At 43.8% G+C, this 22,804-nt stretch overlaps 1 protein-coding gene across 3 annotated transcripts in view; it reads right to left on the minus strand.

Moving 5' to 3' along the window:
- CFAP221 (cilia and flagella associated protein 221) overlaps positions 1–22,804 on the minus strand; it is a 72,967-nt gene that overhangs the window by 43,690 nt on the left and 6,473 nt on the right. For 2 of the 3 annotated variants that reach the window (XM_059054916.2, XM_067025903.1), the window contains 3 exons: positions 14,821–14,907; positions 14,576–14,674; positions 12,933–13,033 (listed from right to left, as the gene is read on the minus strand). In XM_059054916.2, coding sequence (XP_058910899.1) covers positions 12,933–13,033; positions 14,576–14,674; positions 14,821–14,907 — 287 coding nt within the window. Of the gene's footprint in view, positions 1–12,932; positions 13,034–14,575; positions 14,675–14,820; positions 14,908–22,804 lie in introns of those variants that run through there. The other variant, XM_067025902.1, reaches the window with a different exon arrangement.

The following is a 22,804-nucleotide window of genomic DNA, read 5'->3' on the forward strand; positions in this document are numbered from 1 at the left end:
ATCCAAAAACAGCAGAGTACACTTTCTTCTCAAGTGAGCACCGAACATTCTCCAGGATAGATCACATCTTGGGGCACAGATCAAGCCTCAGTAAATTTAAGAAAATTGAAATCATATCAAGCATCTTTTCTGACCACAACACTATGAGATTAGAAATCAATTACATGGGAAAAAAAGTAAAAAACACAAACACATGGAGGCTAAACAATACATTACTAAATAATCAAGAGATCACTGAAGAAATCAAAGAGGAAATAAAAAAATACCTAGAGACAAATGACAATGAAAACACGACGATTCAAAACCTACGGGATGCAGCGAAAGCAGTTCTAAGAGGTAAGTTTATAGCAGTACAATCCTACCTCAAGAAACAACAAACATCTCAAATAAACAACCTAATATTACACCTAAAGGAACTAGAGGAGGAAGAACAAACAAAACCCAAAGTTAGTAGAAGGAAAGAAATCATAAAGATCAGAGCAGAAATAAATGAAATAGAAACAAAGAAGACAATAGCAAAGATCAATAAAACTAAGAGCTGGTTCTTTAAGAAGACAAACAAAATTGATAAACCATTAGCCAGACTCATTAAGAAAAAGAGGGAGAGGACTCACATCAATAAAATTAGAAATGAAAAAGGAGAAGTTACAACAGATACTGCAGAAATACAAAGCATCATAAGAGACTTCTACAAGCAACTCTATGCCAATAAAATGGACATCTGGAAGAAATGGACAAATTCTTAGAAAGGTATAACTTTCCAAGACTGAACCAGGAAGAAATAGAAAATATGTACAGACCAATCACAAGCAACAAAATTGAAACTGTGATTAAAAATCTTCCAACAAACAAAAGTCCAGGACCAGATGGCTTCACAGGTGAATTCTATCAAACACTTAGAGAAGAGCTAACACGCATCCTTCTCAAAGTCTTCCAAAAAATTGCAGAGGAAGGAACACTCCCAAACTCATTCTATGAGGCCACCATCACACTGATCCCGAAACCAGACAAAGATACTACAAAAAAAAAAAAAAAAAAATTACAAACCAATATCACTGATGAATACAGATGCAAAAAACCTCAACAAAATACTAGCAAACAGCATCCGACAACACATTAAAAGGATCATACACCATGTTCAAGTGGGATTTATCCCAGGGATGCAGGATTCTTCAATATACACAAATCAATCAATGTGATACACCATATTAGCAAATTGAAGAGGAAAAACCATATGACCATCTCAATAGATGCAGAAAAAGCTTTTGACAAAATTCAACACCCATTTATGATAAAAACTCTCCAGAAAGTGGGCATAGAGGGAACCTACCTCAACATAATAAAGGCCATATACAACAAACCCACAGCTAACATCATTCTCAATGGTGAAAAGCTGAAAGCATTTCCTCTAAGATCAGGAAAAAGACAAGGATGTCCACTCTCACCACTATTATTCAACATAGTTTTGGAAGTCCTAGCCACAGCAATCAGAGAAGAAAAAGAAATAAAAGGAATCCAAATAGGAAAATAAGAAGTAAAACTGTCAGTGTTTACAGATGACATGATACTATACATAGAGAATCCTAAGGATGCCACCAGAAAACTACTAGAACTAATCAATGAATTTGGTAAAGTAGCAGGATACAAAATTAATGCACAGAAATCTCTTGCATTCCTATACACTAATGATGAAAAATCTGAAAGAGAAATTAAGGAAACACTCCCATTTACCATCGCAACAAAAAGAATAAAATACCTAGGAATAAACCTACCTATGGAGACAAAAGAGCTGTATGCAGAAAACTATAATACACTGATGAAAGAAATTAAAGATGATACCAATAGATGGAGAGATATACCATGTTCCTGAATTGGAAGAATCAATATTGTGAAAATGAGTATACTACCCAAAGCAATCTACAGATGCAATGCAATCCCTATCAAATTACCAATGGCATTTTTTACAGAACTAGAACAACAAAATCTTAAAATTTGTGTGGAGACACAACAGACACCAAATAGCCAAAGAGCTCTTGAGGGGAAAAAAAAACGGAGCTGGAGGAATCAGACTCCCTGACTTCAGGCTATACTACAAAGCTTCAGTAATCAAGACAGTATGGTACTGGCACAAAAGCAGAAATATAGATCAATGGAACGGGACAGAAAGCCCAGAGATAAACCCACGCACCTATGGTCAACTAATCTATGACAAAGGAGGCAAGGATATACAATGGAGAAAAGACAGTCTCTTCAATAAATGGTACTGGGAAAACTGGACAGCTACGTGTAAAAGAATGAAATTAGAACACTCCCTAACACCATACACAAAAACAAACTCAAAATGGATTAGAGACCTAAATGTAAGACCGGACACTATAGAACTCTTAGAGGAAAACATAGGAAGAAAAATCTGACATAAATCACAGCAAGATCTTTTTGATCCACCTCCTAGAGTAACGGAAATTTAAAAAAAAATAACAAATGGGACCTAATGAAACAAAAGCTTTTGCAAAGCAAAGGAAACTACAAACAAGATGAAAAGACAACCCTCAGAATGGGAGAAAATATTTGCAAACGAATCAACGGACAAAGGATTAATCTCCAAAATATATAAACATCTGTTGCAGCTCAATATTAAAAAAACAAACAACCCAATCCAAAAAAGGGCAGAAGACCTAAATAGACATTTCTCCAAAGAAGACATAGAGATGGCCAAGAAGCACATGAAAAGCTGCTCAACATCACTAATTATTGGAGAAATGCAAATCAAAATTACAATGAGGTATCAGCTCACACCAGTTAGAATGGGCATCATCAGAAGATCTACAAACAACAAATGCTGGAGAGGGTGTGAATAAAAGGGAAGCCTCTTGCACTGCTGGTGGGAATGTAAATTGATACAGCCACTATGGAGAACAGTATGGAGGTTCCTTAAAAAACTAAAAATAGAATTACCATATGACCCAGCAATCCCACTACTGGGCATATACCCAGAGAAAACCATAATTCAAAAAGACACATGCACCCCAATGTTCACTGTAGCACTATTTACAATAGCCAGGTCATGGAAACAACCTAAATGCCCATCGACAGAAGAATGGATAAAGAAGCTGTGGTACATTTATACAATGGAATATTACTCAGCCATAAAAAGGAACAAAACTGAGTCATTCGTAGAGACGTGGATGGATCTAGAGACTGTCATACAGAGTGAAGTAAGTCAGAAAGAGAAAAACAATTATCGTATATTAACGCATATATGTGGAACCTAGAAAAATGGTACAGGGCATTTGCAGGTTTGCAGGGCAGAAATAGAGACACCGGTGTAGAGAACAAACGTATGGACACCAGGGCGGGAAAGTGGTGGGGGCTAGGGGTGGTGGTGGGATGAATTGGGCGATTGGGATTGACATGTGTACACTGATGTGTGTAAAATGGATGACTAATAAGAACCTGCTGTATAAAAAAATAAATAAAATAAAATTCAAAACAAAAAACAAACAAAAAACCCTGATCCCTCTGTGCTTTATTTCTTGAGCTTTTTGAAAGACGTGTCCTTTAATTAGGCCATCAGCAACAAAGGCTTATAAAGTCCCAAGATCTTTTCTTAGATGTTACCCACCTCCCCTCAAGTCCTGGCATGCATGTGGAGAGGAAGGGGGAAATCTGGGGCCTGGCCAGTTATTTTCCTTTAAGCTTGAGATGTACATGGCTGTATTCAGAATGTGACCAACAAAAACAGGAAGAAATGAGACATAAGGATTAGTTGCCGGATAAGCCAGACCCCCAAACCCCCAAATGAATGGGCCACAATTTGAAAAGATACAGAGTGGAGAGTAAATTATGTTTCAGATTTCAAAGTATGCTCTTTTATCTCAGATGATTTCTGTTCTTGTGAACTTTCATCGGCTGCTTATCTTGTTTTCAAAGACACAATTAAGTTCATTGGGATTGGGGCCTGAAGCCAGAAGCACAGTGGACACATGATCCTTAATGATACAGTCAAATAAAGACAAGCACAAATTCACATAAAGAAACGTTCAGGGAACAGACGTCTAATTATTCTTTTGTCCTTACAGAATTAAACGCCACACTCATTTTAGACTAGGCTTAGACCAGTGTTAGAGGCAAAGACCGATAAAGAATCAAAGTGTCAGGGAGGTTTGATGTTTTTTCTCTTGCTGGCCTGGCCTTCAAGCTCCTTTCTTGCCCTTACTTCAATTCCTTCACCAACTCTACTTAGTTCTCCCTACTGGTAGAACCTCACCCTCACCCACACCCCAGTAGTTTAGGAAACGGTGGAGTTCTGCTGAAATCACTAGGTAACAATGGGGATTAAATGAGGTCCCCTTTGCATACCTGGTAAAGGAAGTTATGGTATTTCTCTGGGGGGTGGAAGGGAACTGAATTCTGGAAAACTTAGAGGTGACCAGATGACATGTTGCCTGCAGAGACAGTATGTATCCTATTCATACTGGTTAAACACCTTTTTAAAAAATGTGGTAAAATGTCCATAACATAAAATTTACCATTTTACACATTTCTAAGGTACACTTTAGTGGAATTAGGTGCATTCACACTGTTATGCAACCATCACCAAAAAGGCCTTGAAAAGGCTTGAAAAGCCTCCTGCAGATCGATTTCCTTTTTAGTTGAGAAAAATATAGCACTTATTGGGAGAAGATAAGAGGATATACTAAGAACTACTGACGGCCTTTTCCTCTTTTAGGAGACAAAGGAGAAGCAAGCCCACACTGAAGGTGTTAAAACACACTCCGCTGGAGATGAATGACCTGTCCTGCCGGCCCGGTGCCCGGCTGCAGCTCCAAGTCCCCGCCGCTCACCCACAAGCAATTATAAGGACAAAAACTCACTTGGCAGTGGAATGAGAAATGAGTTTTTAAAGCAAAGCAGAGTATTTTCAAATATTTTTGGTTCTGAAATTGCAGTCTGTAAGAATTTTGAGTGAGAAGACCCAATGCAGTCAAAAATAATAAATAAATAAATAAAATTTTTTAAAAATTTGCACAAAATCGAAGGGAGAAAAGCAGAGTATTACAATTTTCAAGCTAGGCTCTAATAAGGTCAGTATTGCTTTCCCAAATTTCAGGTTTTCAGCCTTTTGATGGCTCTCTCCAGGAGTCAAAAGTCTGGGATTCAACATTTTGTGAGAAAAACTTGACTTGAAAAAAAACACCCTAATTTTTGGGGTCACTTTCAGGGTCGTACAGCCATCACGAAGCAGAGCCTGGATTGGAATCTAGACACTGCACTGCCTCGTCTCCCTTTTAGTTTCTTTATTGAGGGTCCTTGCAGGCCAGGCAGGTGACAGTAACAGGAGAGGGCTACGTGTGAGGTTAACAGGGAGCGGTGGGGACTGCGGCGGCCTGGCAAAGGCACTGCCCTCTGAAAGGGCAGCTTCCAGTCCCTCCCTGAGGAACTGATTGTGGTCATGCAGGAATGTGTGCCTAGTACTGCTGGATCTCGCCCCCCCCCCTTTTTTTTAACAAAAAGTGTAAATCTGAATTTTCATGTGCAATCTTCTGATTTCTAAATGTTGGCAACTAACTGAAATTTTTAAAATTTATTTTATTGGCGTCCAGTTGATTTACAATGTTGTGTTAATTTCTGCTGTAAGCAAAGTGACTCAGTTATACATATGAATACATTCTTTTGCATACTCTTTTCCATGATGGTTTATCCCAGGAGATTGGATATACTTCCCTGTGCTCTAGAGTAGGACCTTGTTGTTTACCTATTCTTTACATAATAGTTTGCATCTGCTAATCCCAAACTCCCAGTCCACCCCCGCCCCACCTCTCCCCTTTGGCAACCACAAGCCTGAAATGTTTACAAAAAATAAATCATGGGGGCCCCAACCATGTGGACCAAATGAAGCAGGTCAGCAGTTTAATGAAATCAGAGCCACAAGTTCAGGACGGATGGATGCGTGGCAGGCTGAGGGATAAACTGCACCAGCCGAGACAGGACTGGTGGGAGGCCCCACCCTCCCCAACAATCTAAAACTTCCTCAGAGAACCACCCTGGGCTTCACTCCCCACAGGGAGCTGCAAAGGGAAAGACTGAGGTTGAGGGGATGAGATGGGAGAAGGAGCCAGAGGTACAGCTGCCAGCAGCCAGGCCCCCACCTCACAAGACACGGTGACAGGCTGGTGGTGCGGCTGGAGGTCGTGCTGGCCCTCTGGGCGGGCGGGCGGGCTGGGGGAACAGTGGGTGAGGTTGCAGCAGCTGCCGAGCAGCTGGGACAAGTGCAGAGAGGCAGCACGTGCAGGTGCGTCGTTCCTGGTCCTGCAGCGGGACCTCACCGCAGCCCCTGAGGAAGTGACGAGTGGAGCCCATGGGACTGGGGGCTGCGGGCCCGAGGCAGAGAAAGAGCAGGAGCCGGACTGCAGTGCAGCCTCGAGGGCTGACAGGCTCTCAGGTGAGGGCACGCTTGGGACCTTGGGACCACAGTGAGACTGGTCACAGACGAGGCGTTGCCGCTTCTTACGCACCCAGCAGTGGCTGCAGCCAGCCCGCCCCTGTGGGAGGAGTGTTTCCTCACAGATAATATTTAGCATCTGCCCTTCAAACCAGATGTGTGTCTACTCTGTGTTATATAACTTCTGGTTCCTGTAGTCAAAATGCCTAGTCCAACGTTATTTTCCTCCAATTAATCACATCCTGGGACCTAATGTATAAATCCAGTATTGCATGTCTCGTGCATAACTGTTCTAAAGACTCTTATTTTATGTACTATATGTATCAGAATAGTGTACATTACCATGTAATGTAAAAAAGAAAAATCTACATAAGTAATGCAGCAACTATCCCAGTGTCACACCCGCTAAAACAATAAATAACCTTTGAACAGTGTGTGCGTGGTCACGTTCAAACGCCCCTCTCTCCCGGGAGGGAAGGCGGCCCAGAGACGGACCGCCACGTAGTCACGCCACACTCTCCATCATGACACCGCCATCCATCGGGAGACCGTCACCTCTGCCGGGCAGCAGCTCACATCAGCTCAACCTCGCACAAATCCACACCATCACTCCAGAGAGGACAATTCCAGAGCCCGATGAAGCCGGACGGAGGGTGGACAGGCGGGCGTGTGAATCGAGGGCCCGTCCGCCTGCTGTGGATTTGTGGTGATGCTGCATGCCCTCTCCCTGGCCAGCTGGTGGACCCATCGCCCGGCTCTGGGAGGGCGGCGCTGAGGACTCTCCCCTTGGCCTTCTCCAGAGAAGTGCCCTTGGCTGAGGGGCTGGGCACCCCCATGCCTGTCCTGCACTCCTTTATGGGTTATGCCTTAATAAGTCAGGTGCAATGAATCCTTGTTTCTGCTTCTAAGGAACCTAAGGCCCCACTACTACATTTAAATACTTGCAATCAGTGCCTGCTTTTGAGGTGTCCCAGGCCCTTCTCCACAGCAGTGTTAAGTACATGATGTGTTTCTTTAATAGAGTTGTTACACTATATATAGAAATTGCTACAGTACCAAGTAGAACATAAGATTATACCTCAAAGCCCCCTTCTGAAACTCACTGATAACTGAGGTAGGTAAAGAGAATTAAAAAATCCAAATTTTGAAAAATAAACAATATGTCAGCAACATTTATAATTAATTCAAAACACTGTTTCAGATGTAGACAACAAACGTATGGACACCAAGGGGGCAAAGTGGGTGGGGGGGTGGTGGTGGGATGAATTGGGAGATTGGGATGGACATGTATACACTAACATGTATAAAATAAATAACTAATAAGAACCCGCTGTATAATAAATAAATAAATAAATAAAAACACTTTCAATTCACAATCTCTACTATTCAACACCTGGCTTTCACATACCCTTCAGATATAATTCATTAGCTAAAAGACACCAGTGAAATGATTATACTTATAATGACTGTTGTAGTATTTTTACCTCTTATAAGCAAATTTTAAAGGTACAAAACAGTTTTACTATAGTCACATAAGCCCACACAAATATGACATGAATGTAAGCTTCGAAAAGTCTGACAATCAAATGTAATATAATATGCCCCAAATTTCAAAGAGAAGCAGTTTCTTTTTAAAAAATATTTATTTAATTATTTGGCTGCACTGGTCTTAGCTGCAGCACTTGGACTCAGCTGCGGCATGCATGTTCCCTGACCAGGGATCAAACCTGGCCCTTCATTGGGAGCACCGGGCCTTAGCCGCTGGACCACCAGGGAAGTCCCCAGAGTGCAGCTTCTACAAGGTACACATGACCGTGCACTTCTCTGCTTCCCTTGTTCAGTGGTGGCCTCAGTGAAATGCACATTTGCCAGCAAAGCAGCTGAGGCCCTTCTCGCTCAGCCCTTTCCCTGCCACAGCCCTGATAACCCAGGTCCAGGCTCACGAACGCTCCAGACGAGTCCACAGGTGCTGTGCCCTCCACATCTCTGCCTGTGTCCAAGCCTCCACACTGCCTGAAACACCCTTCTTCCCTCCTGTTCCCTTCTGCTGGCTGATTTCTAGTCGTGCTTCAAAAGCTCAGGGCAGGCGCATTCTCCTCTAGGAAGTCTTGTCTGAGCTCCGCCGTCCCACCTGCCCCCAACTCACTTCACACTGGGTTACGTGTCCTTCCTCAGAACACACTAAATTAGAAATCAGAATCGTCCATTTAACAAACAGCTCAAACAACTCAACAACAAAAAAGCAAACATCCCAATCGAAAAATGGGCAGAAGACCCAAATAGACATTTCTCCAAAGAAGACATACAGGGCTTCCCTGGTGGCACAGTGGTTAAGAATCTGCCTGCCAATGCAGGGGACACGGGTTCGAGCCCTGGTCCAGGAAGATCCCACATGCTGCAGAGCAACTAAGCCCACGAGCCACAACTACTGAGCCCATGTGCCACAACTACCAAAGCCTGCGCGCCTACAGCCCATGCTCCGCAACAAGAGAAGCCACTGCAATGAGAAGCCTGCACACTGCAATGAAGAGTAGCCCCCACTCACCGCAACTAGAGAAAGCCCGCGCGCAGCAACGGAGACCCAACGTGGCCAAAGATAAATAAATAAATTTATTTTTTTAAAAAAGACACACAGATGGACAATAGGCACGCGAAAAGATGCTCATAATCACTACTTATTAGAGAAATGCAGATCAAAACTCCAATGAGGTACCACCTCACACTGGTCAGAATGGCCATCATCAAAAAGTCTACAAACAATAAATGCTGGAGAGGGTGTGGAGAAAAGGGAGCCCTCCTACAATGTTGGTGGGAATGTAAATTGGTGCATAAATTGGTGCAAAAAACTAAAAATAGAGCTGCCATATGATCCAGCAATCCCACTCCTGGGCATATATCCAGACAAAACTATAATTCAAAAAGATACATGCACCCCTATGTTCATAGCAGCACTATTCACAATAGACAAGATATGGAAGCAACATAAGTGTCCATCGACAGAGAAATGGATAAAGAAGATGTAGTACATATACAATGGAATACTACTCAGCCATTAAAAATAATGAAATAATGCCATCTGCAGCAACATGGATGGACCTAGAGATCCTCATACTAAGTGAAGTAAGTCAGAAAAAGAAAGACAAATACCATATGATATTGCTTATACGTGGATCTAAAATATGACACAAATGAACTTACGAGACAGAAACAGACTTGCAGACGTAGAGAACAGACTTGTGGTTGCTGAGGAGGGGGGCATGGGGGGAAGGAGTGGGAGTTTGGGGTCAGCAGGTGCAAACTAGTACATAGAGGATGGATAACAACAAGGTCCTACTGTAGAGCACAGGGAACTATATTCAATATCCTGGGATAAACCATAATGGAAAAGACTATGAAAAAGAATGTGTGTGTAGGGAGCTTCCCTGGCGGTCCAGCGGGTAAGACTCCACACTTCCACTGCAGGGGGCGCGGGTTTGATCCCTGGTTGGGGAGCTAAGATCCCACATGTCATGTGGTGCAGCCGGAAAAAAAAAAAAGAATGTGTGTGTGTGTGTGTGTGTGTGTGTGTGTGCGCGCGCGCGCGCATGTGTGTGTGTGTGTATATATATATATATGAATCACTTTGCTGTACAGTAGTAATTAACACAGCATTGTAAATCAACTATACTTCAATAAAATAAAAATAAAGAACTACCTATTTAATCATGAGATGAGGGTTTAATCATCTCTACATCCTTAGTACCTACCATTGTGCCTGGCACATAGCAGACATTCAATAAAGGTTTGTTAAATGAATGAATGTTGAATAAAGAACCTACCCAAATAATACCTTCAACCCCCAAGGCAGCCTAGGATTAATAGAGGATATTTCAGGTGAAAACCCTTTCAAATAGTCACCACCACCACCGCCCCCCACGCCGGGCTGCTACCAGACATGGTGGATGGAATGCAGTGCTGGGCAGTTTGCATAGTTAAAAGTTGGGGAAAAGCCATTAAGTCAAGTGCATCAAGTCTTGGGAAGGTGCTGCTGCCAGAATGCTTGGAGAAACAAAGTAGCACGCTTATCTTTTGAAAGATTTAAAAAAATATCACAGTGTTACACACAGTAACTCATCTTCACAAACTGTTTTGCTGAAATTTTCATTCTGATTACAAATGAAGGGCATGATGTATAAAGAAGCCACCAGGGAAGTGGGCAGATTTATCTGTTAAGAAGGTCCAAGAGGGGGGGACGTATGTATGATGGCTGAATCACTTTGTTGTACAGCAGAAACTAATACAACATTGTAAAGCAATTATACCTCCCTAAAAAAAAAAATAATAATAATGAGAACCAAGGCTGATGTCTGCATCATTTCCTCCTGCCTATGGACCAGTGCTCTCAACCTCGACAGCCCTGCTTACTGCCCAAACAAGGAGTGATTTGTGGAGGGAAAGGAAGAAAAAGAGGGAGAGAGAAAGAGGGAGGGAGGGAGGGAGGAAGACAGATGAACTAGGAAGTTAGTTGCTTCCTGCCACTTCAATTTTGGTTAAAAATTGCTTATTCACCCATTTAAAGGAAATAGTTATGTTTGGCCTCAAAATGCATAGAGTGAGTGGGTCCTGCCAGGAGGGATTCACCTCTATTAGCCCCTTTTGTATGTATAATTTATTGACAATTCTTTTTTTGAGAATTTCTATTTTATTTTATTTTAATTTTAGTTTTTGGCCACGCCGTGCAGGGATCTTAGTTCCCTGACCAGGGATCGAACCCACATCCCCTGCATTTGAAGTGCAGAGTCTTAACCACTGGACCACCAAGGAAGTCCCTTACTGACCATTCTTAAAGAGTTGTTTTTAAAAAAATAAGTAAAGAGAGATGGTGCATCAGAAGCGCATGCGAAGCCGCTGGGCGGGGGATGGGATCTCATGTCAGCTGAACCAACGTGATCGGTCAGATCTAGATAGTGAGTTTCATTCAAGGGCTCTGAAGCTCATACACCTTGGTCCCCGGCCAGCACCCAAAAGCTTCAGTTGCCCCCTCTCTACCTCTACTACCCAGACACTAGCAACTTGCAGCCCTTGCTCAGAGCTGCCTGCAGGCACCTGAACTTGCTTTCACCCCCAAACACAGGCTGAAGCCCACAGTCTTTGCTCACTGTCTGGGCCGAGGCCACAAGGCATCTAGTATCTACCAGCCACTGGGTGGCTTCCTCACCTGCAAGACGTAGTCCACTCTCTTTGCCGCCACTGTGCTTTTGTACGCGCTGTTTCCCTGCCTGGACTGCCACCCTCCCAGCCCACCCCATGGTGGATAACCGACGTCCCCTGCTTCGGCGTGAGGACTTTCCCCATCCCTCCAATCAGTTCTGGGCCTGCACAAGACCCTGTGTGCGCCCTGATTACAACGCTCAGCACGTGGTGTAATTAATCAGGGACGTGGTTCTGTCCTGGTTCTGTCCCCGTCAGACCTGAAGACCTTCAGAATGAGAACTTGTGTCTATTCATCTTTTTACCACAGGTGATATTCAAAATACCACCCAAACAGGACTTCATGGGCAGTGCGCCACTAGCTGGATACAAAGCTGGAGCCAGGTCCTGCAGGTCCCCGCCCCGCCCGATGGCTACGTATTAACAACTTAGTTACGGGACCACTGGAGGTGAGGGGCGGCAGGAGAGGGCCAAGCAGATGGCAGGGAGGGATCGGGGGCTCAGGACAGTATGTATTTCCCAACCAGTACAGAAATATTTCAGCATTTAACAAGATTTTAACAACCGGCATGGCCATTATATCTCAGTATCTAACAGCTCAATATCCACCTTCTTTATGTCCCTAGGGACAGACAGCACTATGCCTGGTAGTAGGTATTTAGTAAATATTTACTGCTAAAACAAGACACACCTTGAAGCACAACTAGAGTCATCAACTGCTTTCCCAACAAGGAGGGAGGATGTGAGATTTGGCTTCCATAGTGACTGTCCAGGGTCTTGGCCTTCCCTGCAGCCATTCCGTCCAAAAACAGGTGCTGCTTAACATACAGGCATGAGATGCCTCCCTGGGACTCCGACACCAATACCCCCAAACCCTGCAGGCCCTCCAGCTACCGCTGTTGCTATAACAGTATTTGTATCTTCTGGCAGCTACCCTGCCCTGTGAAGGGGAGCCTGTGGAGAAAGAAGCCTGCACAGGGCAGCAAATCCAAGATCCGGGGAGGGTCAGGTCCCTGCAAACCATTAAACCCCTAGACCCAGCCATGCCTGAAGGTGCGTGCCACCTTGCACCTTTCAGGTTGATGACCCAATAAATTCCTTTCTCGCTTAACGATATTTTGACTCGCTTGGGTTTGTTTGTTAGTTGTTTGCTTTGCCTTTGCAACTACAAGTCCAGTCTAACTCAGCTAGAAGGAAAACTTTCCATTAGGAAAAATAGAAACCTAAGTTTTTACCTATGTGAGTCTCTCTTAACTTTTCACATCCCATGACAGTTTGGTAATTCATTTTCATAACTTACCTTTCACCAAGTAGAACATTTGACAGATTTATAAATGAGGGAAAGTCCAGTCTATTCATGACAGGATAGGCATGGATGGGGACAAGCAAAGTCTCACCTCCCTAAAATTAATGGGAAAAAAGTCAAGTTTACCACGCTTAAGACTATAATTTTCTTTTTTTCTTTTTCTTTGTTTTTGGCTGTGCCTCGCAGCATGTGGGAACTTAGTTCCCCGACCAGGGGTTGAACCCACGCCCCCTGCTTTGGAACAACTGGACCGCCAGGGAAGTCCCAAGACTATAATTTTCAAAGATGAATTTGTAGATCCTTTATTTCTTGTTTTCTATCATTAAAAAATACTTCCAGAAAAAAAGGGAAAACATTTCCTTAAAAAAAAAAACTGAGTCCTTAAATATAACAGTTGAAATATTGAGTTTTCTTAGCTACAAACAAAGTATAGAAAATTCTTAGTGTATTTCACTGAAATGATATTCAACATTATCCAGGAAAGCCTTCACATAGAGATGAGAAAACAGTCATCTGTTTCGATTTCAGAAAGTTATAGGGAGACACAATCGTGAGCGGCCTGAGATAAACAGAAAGCAGCACAGAATCAGCTGATCCAGACAGCGCCGAACAGTTAGCACTGGACCAGCCAGAGGCACAGAGGCCTGCTTCTAGACCTGCACAGCGTGTGACCTCGGGTAAGACCTCTGACCTCTCCACAGCTCTTTTCTTCCTTTGCTTTCAAGTGGGGATAAGTCCACCTTTCTTTAAAGGTATTTTTGAGAATTAAAGCAGACACCGGCCTTAAAAAGTTTAAAGCACCACATAAATACAAGGTACTAATATAGCAATGCTCTGAAGTAGCAGGACACCTGCCCTGGTGATCTATGCAATGCCTGTCCTATGTAAGGATTTTTGTTCTTGGTACAGAATATTCCTCCTGAAAGCACTATTCTGGTTTCATTTTTAGTTTTTTTTCCCCCTCTTTTTAAAAACTGAGGCTCATTTGTTACTAAGGCACACTCTTCCACTGTAATTTTGAAAAGGTAAATTTTCTTAACCTTAGGGCTTCTCAGCTTCTAAGGGCTGGGCGTGGAACCCAGAGCAGAGGGGTGTGGAGGCGCCAGTTTTAAGGGAAGGACTGACAGCACGTCGGGCTAGAGGCCGGGGATGAATTAGGTGACCTGGAAAAGGCCAGCGAGAACTCCTATGGCACAGCCCCTGGGGTGGGACCACACAAATAGCCTCCCTACAGACCCCCAGGGCTGCCTCGGAGGACATTTGCTGCTGGTGCCCAGTGACAACTCGGGGGTTGTTGCTGATCTTCTCACCTAGCTCTTAAAGGAGGATGTTTAAGTTATTTGAAAAGCCTTCCTCAACTCCCAGCACCACAAGATAAATGAGATTTTTAGGCCAGGGCAGGTGGGAACCAGCAGCAAGCAGTGTCTCTGGCTCTGCCCCAGTTCTCAGCAGCCTGGAGCTTCCCCAGCTGGGACCCACGTCACCAGACCAGGACCCTCAAGCCACTCAGACCGGCTGCCCAAGGCATCAGGCTGAGAAACTTCATACTTGTCACTCCGTCTCTCTTCTTCCCTTGAAGATGTAAGGTTTGATGCCACCCCCAAGCCCCACAAAACCCCGGATATTAAGGGACGTACCGTACAGTGAATGCGGATGCAATCATAGTAGTATCGCCACTCATCTGGAGTAAATGTAACGGTGACCGTGAGGGACAAGCCAGGGACGAGGCGGTGCTCCTAGAAGACAAGGGGCTTCCGGTCCGGACGAGCCCCAGGGCCCACGGGGACAACACGCTACATGCAGCCCCGGGCAGACCTGCAGCACGGAAGGCCACACCCAGCAATGAACACCTGGGGAGAATACGCCCCCCAGGGACACTTACCTTTTTCACATACTTGATCTGAAAGTGTCTGGTTTCGGGGGGTAAAATATGAACGAGTAAATCTTCATTGCAAATATTGACCACATGCTGGAGAGAAAAAGAAGCGTTCACATGAATACACCGCTTTCTCTACCTGCACGCGCACCTCCTCATTTATCTTTACCTCATCTTGTTTCTAAAGGGATGTGAGGAGGTGCAGTGCACTTTTATTATTTTTAAAACTTTTATTCTATATTGATGTATAGTTGATTTACAATGTTGCCTTAATTTCAGGTGCACAGCACAGTGATTCAGTTATACATATACATATATCTATTCTTTTTCAGATTCTTTTCCCATTTAGGTCATTACAGAATATTGAGTAGAGTTCCCTATGCTATACGGTAGATCCTTGCTGCTTATTTTATCTATAGGAGTGTGTATATGTTAATCCCAAACTCCTAATTTATTTCTCCCCCCAACCTTTCCCCTTGGTAACCATAGGGTTTTTTTAATGATTTTTTTTTTTTTTTTTTTTTTTTTTGGCTGTGTTGGGTCTTCATTGCTGCACGCGGGCTTTTTCTAGTTGCACCCAGCGGGGGCTACTCTTCATTGGCGCGCGGGCTTCTCATTGTGGTGGCTTCTCTTGTTGCGGAGCACTGGCTCTAGGCACGGGGGCTTCAGCAGTTGTGGCTCACGGGCTTAGCTGCTCCATGGCATGTGGGATCTTCTTGGACCAGGAATCGAACCTGTGTCCCCTGCAATGGCAGGCAGATTCTTAACCACTGTGCCACCAGGGAAGTCCCCATAAGTTTGTTTTCTATGTCTCTGAGTCTATTTCTGTTTTGTACATAAATAAGTTCATTTGTATCTTTTTTTTTTTTTTTTTTTTTTTTTTTTTTTTTTTTTTGTGGTACGTGGGCCTCTCACTGTTGTGGCCTCTCCCGTTGCAGAGCACAGGCTCCAGACGCACAAACTCAGTGGCCGTGGCTCACAGGCCCAGCCGCTCCGTGGCATGTGGGATCTTCCCGGTCCGGGGCACAAACCCGTGTCCCCTGCATCGGCAGGCGGACTCTCAACCACTGCGCCACCAAGGAAGCCCTGTATCATTTTTTAAGATTCCACAAATAAGTGATATCATATGGTATTTGTCTTCCTCTGTCTGACTTACTTCACTAAGTATGATAATCTCTAAGTCCATCCATGTTGCTGCAAATGGCATTATTTCATTACTACTCTAGGAGGTGGATCCAAAAAGATCTTGCTGCGATTTATGTCAGAGAGTGTTCTGCCTATGTTTTCCTCTAAGAGTTTCATAGTGTCTGGTTTTACATTTAGGTCTTTAATCCATCTGGAGTTTATTTTTGTGTATCGTGTTAGGGAGTGTTCCAATTTCATTCTTTTACATGTGGCTGTCCAGTTTTCCCAGCACCACTTATCCAAGAGGCTGTCATTTCTCCATTATATATCCTTGACTCCTTTATCAAAAATAAGGTGATCATATGTGTGTGGGTTTATCTCTGAGTTTTCTATCCCATTCCATTGATTAGTGTGTCTGTTTTTGTGCCAGTCCCATACTGTTTTGATTACTGTGGCTTTCTAGTATAGTTTGAAGTCAGGGAGCCTGATTCCTCTAGCTCCATTTTTTCTTTCTCAAGATTGCTTTGGCTTCAGTGCACGTTTAAACACTTTAAGAGATTCAAAATCTATCATACACCACTTAAACGAATAATAAAATAAACACAACACCACTTAAAGAATAATGAAATATGCCCACGTGTCTCTGCCTAACCTAAGACTTTTCCAGAGCTACAGCCCCAGTTACCCCTCGGCATGGCCTTGCACACTCCCCTCCTCCTGCCCTGACTGGTTACCTGTGTACCTTTTTGTTGAACTCAACGTAGTCCTGTGATTCAGCTGAGCTAAGAAGCCAGCCACCTACCCACTCCCAGTTTCTCTAATTACATGCCACTTGTCCTAGGGACCTGGTGACACTAAGGCAGTCAAAAAAATCAGGAAAAGGAGTGTGGAGAGGACAGCCTCCAATCCATCACTAGGGCTGATAAAAAAGAACACAAAGTCAGGAGTTCTCCGATGGGTTTGGGAGGAGGCCCTCGTTCAAGGCAGGACAACCTGCTAGGTGAGTTAACTGGGTCTCTGAGTAGAGGGGTTTTTCCTTCCTCTACATGAAAGGAGAGCAAGGACCTTGGGTTCTGGGACCTGGCCTTCACCTGGGCCAGAGGACAGCTAAGAGGCCCTTGGTCTCCAAAGTCCAGGCCAGAGGCTGGGCCTGTCACACGGCCACTGCCCAAGTCCTCGAGTTCGCTGAGGCCCTAAATCAGACTTAAGACATAATCTCTTGATGAGATTATATCAATGCTTGCATTTGTTAAAAGTTCTCATTTGTCACCTGTGAATATATTTTTTTGAATTTTATCTTATTGTATTTTTTTATACAGCAGATTCTTATTAGTTATCTGTTCATCTGTGAATATTCTTAAAGGACCACAATTTTTGTGACCCTGTTTTGGCATATCTTTTTTTTTTTTTTAATTTAACTATAGTTGATTTACAATACTGTGTTACTTTAAGTGTCAAATTCAGGCTTCAGATTCTTTTCCATTATAGATTATTACAAGATACTGAAAATAGTTCCCTATGCTATACAGTAAAAGACTGTTATTTATCTATTTTATATATAGTAGTGTGTATCTGTTAATCCCAAACTCCTAATTTATCCTTCCTCCACCCCCTTTCCCCTTTGGTAACCATAAGTTTGTTTTCTTTGTCTATGAGTCTGCTTTGGTTTCATAAATAAGTTGATTTGTATTATTTTTTTAGATTCCACATATAAGTGACATAATATCTGTCTTTCTCTGCCTTACTTCACTTAGTATGATAATCTCTAGGTCCATCCATGTTGCTGCAAACCTAAATGTCCATCAACAGATGAATGGATAAAGAAGATGTGGTACATACATATAATAGAATATTACTCAGCTATAAAAAAGAAGGAAATATTGCCGTTTGCAGCAACATGGCATATCTCTTTATTTAAAAAAAAATTTTTTTTAAGTTACTTTTAAATAAAATTTATTTTTGGCTGCATTGGGTCTTCGTTGCTGCATACGGGCTTTCTCTAGTTGCAGCGAGTGGGGGCTACTCTTTGTTGTGGTGCGCGGGTTTCTCATTGCAGTGGCTTCTCTTGTTGCAGAGCACGGGCTCTAGGCACGTGGGCTTCAGTAGCTGCAACATGCAGGCTCAGTAGTTGTGGCTCGCGGGCTCTAGAGCACAGGCTCAGTAGTTGTGGTGCATGGGCTTCGCTGCTCCGCGGCATGTAGGATCTTCCCAGACCAGGGACTGAACCCGTGAACCCTGAATTGGCAGGCAGATTCTTAACCACTGTGCCATCGGGAAAGTCTGGCGTATCTCTTTAATGTGTGAGAAGCCTGAACAAATAAAAGTTGCCCAGGCCTCTCTCGACCTCCAGGGGGTCTGCATGGGGAAATCTTGGTGAGGTGTGGGCTCCTGGGTCTCCTACCCAGGAGAATGGTCCTTCCAGTAGACACTGGTATGCTGGGGCCCAGGATGCCTGGAACCTAGGGCTCTTCCCGTCTCAGAGCTCAGGATGTCTCAGTACCCAAACTGCATTCCCTATCTATCTTTTTTTTTTACACTTTGTCAGCAGGTCAGTTTGATTTCTTTTTAAAAAGTAATATGCTTTCAGGGCCAAAATGGCATTCCTGCCTTTTCATTTATAACTAAAACTGGGGGGGGAAATAATCATCATTGAAAGGGGAAAAAAAGCCTTGGGAAGATCAAGTGTTTAGAAAGTGTATGTTAAATTAATATTTAAAGTTTATTTGAAAACGTGAGCACCCAGGATTGCCCTTGAGGCAAGACAAGATAAACTCACCTAAAACCCTGTTCTGTCCCACAATTCTGGGGTCAATAGATGTCCTTGTTTCCCCGCCCAAGCTCTCTGCGCCCCCGGGAGCTGACCTTCTCCAGACCCGTGGGTCCTCACGACCTTGACACTCCCTCCCCTGACTCCCCCGGGCCCCAACTGCCAGCCCCCGCTTCAGTGTTTCTGAATGGGCCCCCAGAACGGGCAAGCAAGCATGGAAGCACCAACCAGGCAGTCACCGGTTGAACAGCTTTCCCTCCCCACCCTGCTCCTTCCTTCCAGCCCCTCCGTGGGCAGAGCGCAGGGCCTAACCTTCAGCACACAGCTCAGCCTCCAAGTCGGGCTCCTTCGACCCCTCCCCTCAGGGACACAGCTTCTCAGAGGTTAATACCCAACGCCAAGGATCTGGGGGCAAAATGCAAGCAGCCCTATAAGTTCTTTAAAGTGTTGTGGGACAGGCTGGGACCTGGGACCCTTTGCTGCAGTGCCTGCACCAGGACTGATGTCTCCTGGAGCAACAGTTACAAAGAAACTTTAAGGGACTAAAAATAACCGCGAGCATGCACAGCCGGGGCAAATTCTGGACAACAAGATACAAAAAGACCACAAACCCAACTGCCCCTTCTGAGGAGCCGGGAGCAAAAGCAGGGCCCTGCTGTGGGATGCCCGCACACAGCCCACCAAGGGGGTGCGCAGAGAACCGAGGCCACCCCTCAGGCCCGAGCCCTGGACCTGCCCCCAGCCGCACCCCAGGTAAGGAACCAGCCCGCCCCGCCTCGGGGAGCCAGCAAGGGAACAGGGAACCTGCCACTTGTTTCCGCTCCCCTTGCTGCAGCAAGGGCCCCAGTAAAGCCTTGCCTGAACGTCCCCTCTGGCCGCCTATGAATTTCTACCGATTACGGGGTCCAAGAACCCTGGTCGGTAACAGTTTTACCTTAAAATTCAGGTTGGTAACGGATTTTGCTCTAAAATTTTGCTCTATACTGCATTTCTGCAAAATGGGAGAGTAAAATTGATGCTCCAGAAGGATGCACCATGTTTGTTTACACTGTAGCTTCAAGTCCCCACCGTCGCACACTGACTAGAAGCCATTGGGATTCGTGGCCCCAGTTTGAGAAGCAAGATTCTGGGGCAGGGGTGTCTCTGAATGCTGCAACAGGGACCTGAAAACTAATACAATTATTGCAGAAAGCCTGAAGGGAATGCTGCTCTGCCTAAGATAAGGCTGTAGAGGCTGACAGCTTTGTCTGGGGCTGGCCACAGTAACACTGGCTGTCTCATGGGAAAACTGATTAATTATTTCCTTAATAAATATAGTTTCCCAGACAAAGTCTTTCCGCAGAGGGAAAGGGATTTTAAGAGGTCTTGGTTTTGAGAAAAGTGGGAACCATTATTTCAACTTTTAAATCGAAAGATTGATTTCGATATGAATCGAAAAGGCTTTAAAGGCTTTAAAGCCTTTAACCAGATCTGGATCAATCTCAAATGTTAATGAACAATTTATTGTCGTTTTAAACACACATTCAATCATTCCATTCTTGGGTAATTTACACAGTTTCCTGCAACAAAACCAAGATAAAGGCAGAGTTGGATTTTTGGCAAGAGTCTCAAGGTAATTCCCTTAGGCTTCTGCTTAAGTTTGCTGATAGAAACAGGAGGCTGGCTCTCCCAGAATGTTACTAAGATGAAATAATTTTGTATCCATTTCTGTTTGTTTCAATGTCTGATAGAAGCAGTGTGATTATTTAGACTCTAGCCTGTATTTACTTGGAATTCATGAGTCTCTACCAAGTCATTCTCTTCCAGTAAAGTGAATTCAATATCTTGACAAGTGTTTGCTGAGTGCCTTGTGTGTGTTAGGCATTGTGTTATACAAAAGACAGAGACGGCCTCTGTTCTTCAGCAGAATGAAGCTTTTACCTCCCTCCAAAACGCCTACAATCTGGGTAAAGCAGACCTCACACTGGTCTCCAAATATGCCATGCGCTTGCCCCCTGAGCCTCTCTCCTCGTCCCCCTCTATGCCCTGGGTGTCAGCTCCCCACCTCTCACTTTGCTCTCGGGCTAGCCCAAGTGGCTTCTCCACCACAAGCCTTTGGTGCAGTGCGACCAGGAAGCTCATGAAAAGACGCTCGACACTGGGTGTCGGCTCCCCACCTCTCACTTTGCTCTCGGGCTAGCCCAAGTGGCTTCTCCACCACAAGCCTTTGGTGCAGTGCGACCAGGAAGCTCATGAAAAGATGCTCGACATCATTCGTGATTAAGGAAATGCAAATAGAACAACAGTGAGTTGAATGGTGAACTCAAAAAGACACAGCCACACCCTAATAACTGGAACTTGTGAATGTGACCTTATTTGGGAAAAGACTGGTTGCAGATGCTATTAAGTCAAGGACCTTGAGATGAGATCATCCTGGATTACCCGGATGGGACCTAAGTCCAATGACAAGTATCCTGTTAGAGACAGAAGAGAAGACAAAAGGAGTGAGAGGAGAAGCCATGTGAAGATGGAGGCCAAGGTTTAGGATCATGAAGCCTCAGCACAAAGCACACCTAGAGCCACCACAACCTGTAAGAGAGAAGCAAAGACCCCTCCCAAGAGCCCGTGGAGGGAGCGAGGTCCGGCTGACACCCTGACTTTGGACTCTGGTCTCCAGAGTAAGTTTCTAGTTTTCTAAGCCCCTAAATTCGTGGTAATTTGTTACGGCAGCCACAGAAAATGAGCATACCATACAACCCAATTCCACTTCTTAATACATATCTGAGAGAATTAAAAACATGTCCACACAAAAACATGGACACGAATGTCCATGATGACATTATTCATAGCAGCCCCAAAGACAAAATCCAAATGTCCATCAACTGATGAATAGATGAAATGTGAACCGTATGAAGGTTCCTTAAAAAACTAAAAGTAGAGCTTCCATATCCTCTAGCAATCCCACTCCTGGGCATATATCCAGAGAAAGCCATAATTTGAAAAGATACATGCACTCCAATGTTCAGAGCAACACTTTTTACAACAGCCAAGACATGGAAATGTCCATCGACAGAGGAATGGATAAAGAAGATGTGGTCCATATATACAATGGAATATTACTCAGCCATAAAAAGGAATGAAATAACGCCATTTGCAGCAACATGGATGGACCTAGACATTATCATACTAAGTGAAGTCAGTCAGAGAAAGAAAGACAAATATCATATGATATCACTTATATGTGGAATCTAAAATTTGATACAAATGAACTTATTTACAAAACAGAAACAGACTCACAGACATAGAAAACAAACTTATGGTTACCAAAGAAGAAAAGTGGGGGGAGGGATAAATTAGAAGTTTGGGATTAAAAGATACACACCACTATATATAAAATAGCTAAACAACAAGGACCTACTGTATAGCACAGGGAACTATACTCAATACCTTGCAATAACCCTTAGTGGAAGAGAATGTAAAACAAGAATATATATAGTTATACAGATATGTACAATTGAATCACTTTACTGTGCATCTGAAACAAACACAGCATTGTAAATCAAGTATATCTCAATAAAAAGATTTTTTAAATTAAAAAAACAAAACAAAATGTAATAAAGCCATACAACAGAATATTATTTGGCCATAAAAAGGAATGAAGTACTGATTCATGCTACAAATTGAATGAGCCTGGAAAACATGCTGAATGAAAGAAGCCAGTCACAAAAGACCACATGTTGTGTGATTCCACTTATGTGAAACGCCCAGAATAGGCAAATCTATACCAACAGAAGATGGATCAGTGGCTGCCTAGGTTGGGGTTGGGTGGTAAAGGAATGAGGAGACTGAGGCAGGTGGAAACGGGTAGTGAATTGTTCACTCATTGCAAACAATGAGTAATTATGAACAATAATTATTTTAGGTTTACCCTACCATCATCTAGATAGCAAACCTAATAACCAGGAAAAGCAAGTTCCAAAATGAATGATTAACCTTGGTCTTTGATGCTGTGTTCTAAGGAATGTGTCCTTACAGATTGAGGGGTAGAGTTCCTATCACAGTTTTAAATCCTGACCCTTTTCCTAAGAGGAAGCACTGGGCACCTAACAGGCCCCTCTC

The sequence above is a fragment of the Kogia breviceps genome, chromosome 2 (assembly GCF_026419965.1).
Source record: "Kogia breviceps isolate mKogBre1 chromosome 2, mKogBre1 haplotype 1, whole genome shotgun sequence".
Taxonomy (NCBI): Eukaryota; Metazoa; Chordata; class Mammalia; order Artiodactyla; family Physeteridae; genus Kogia; species Kogia breviceps.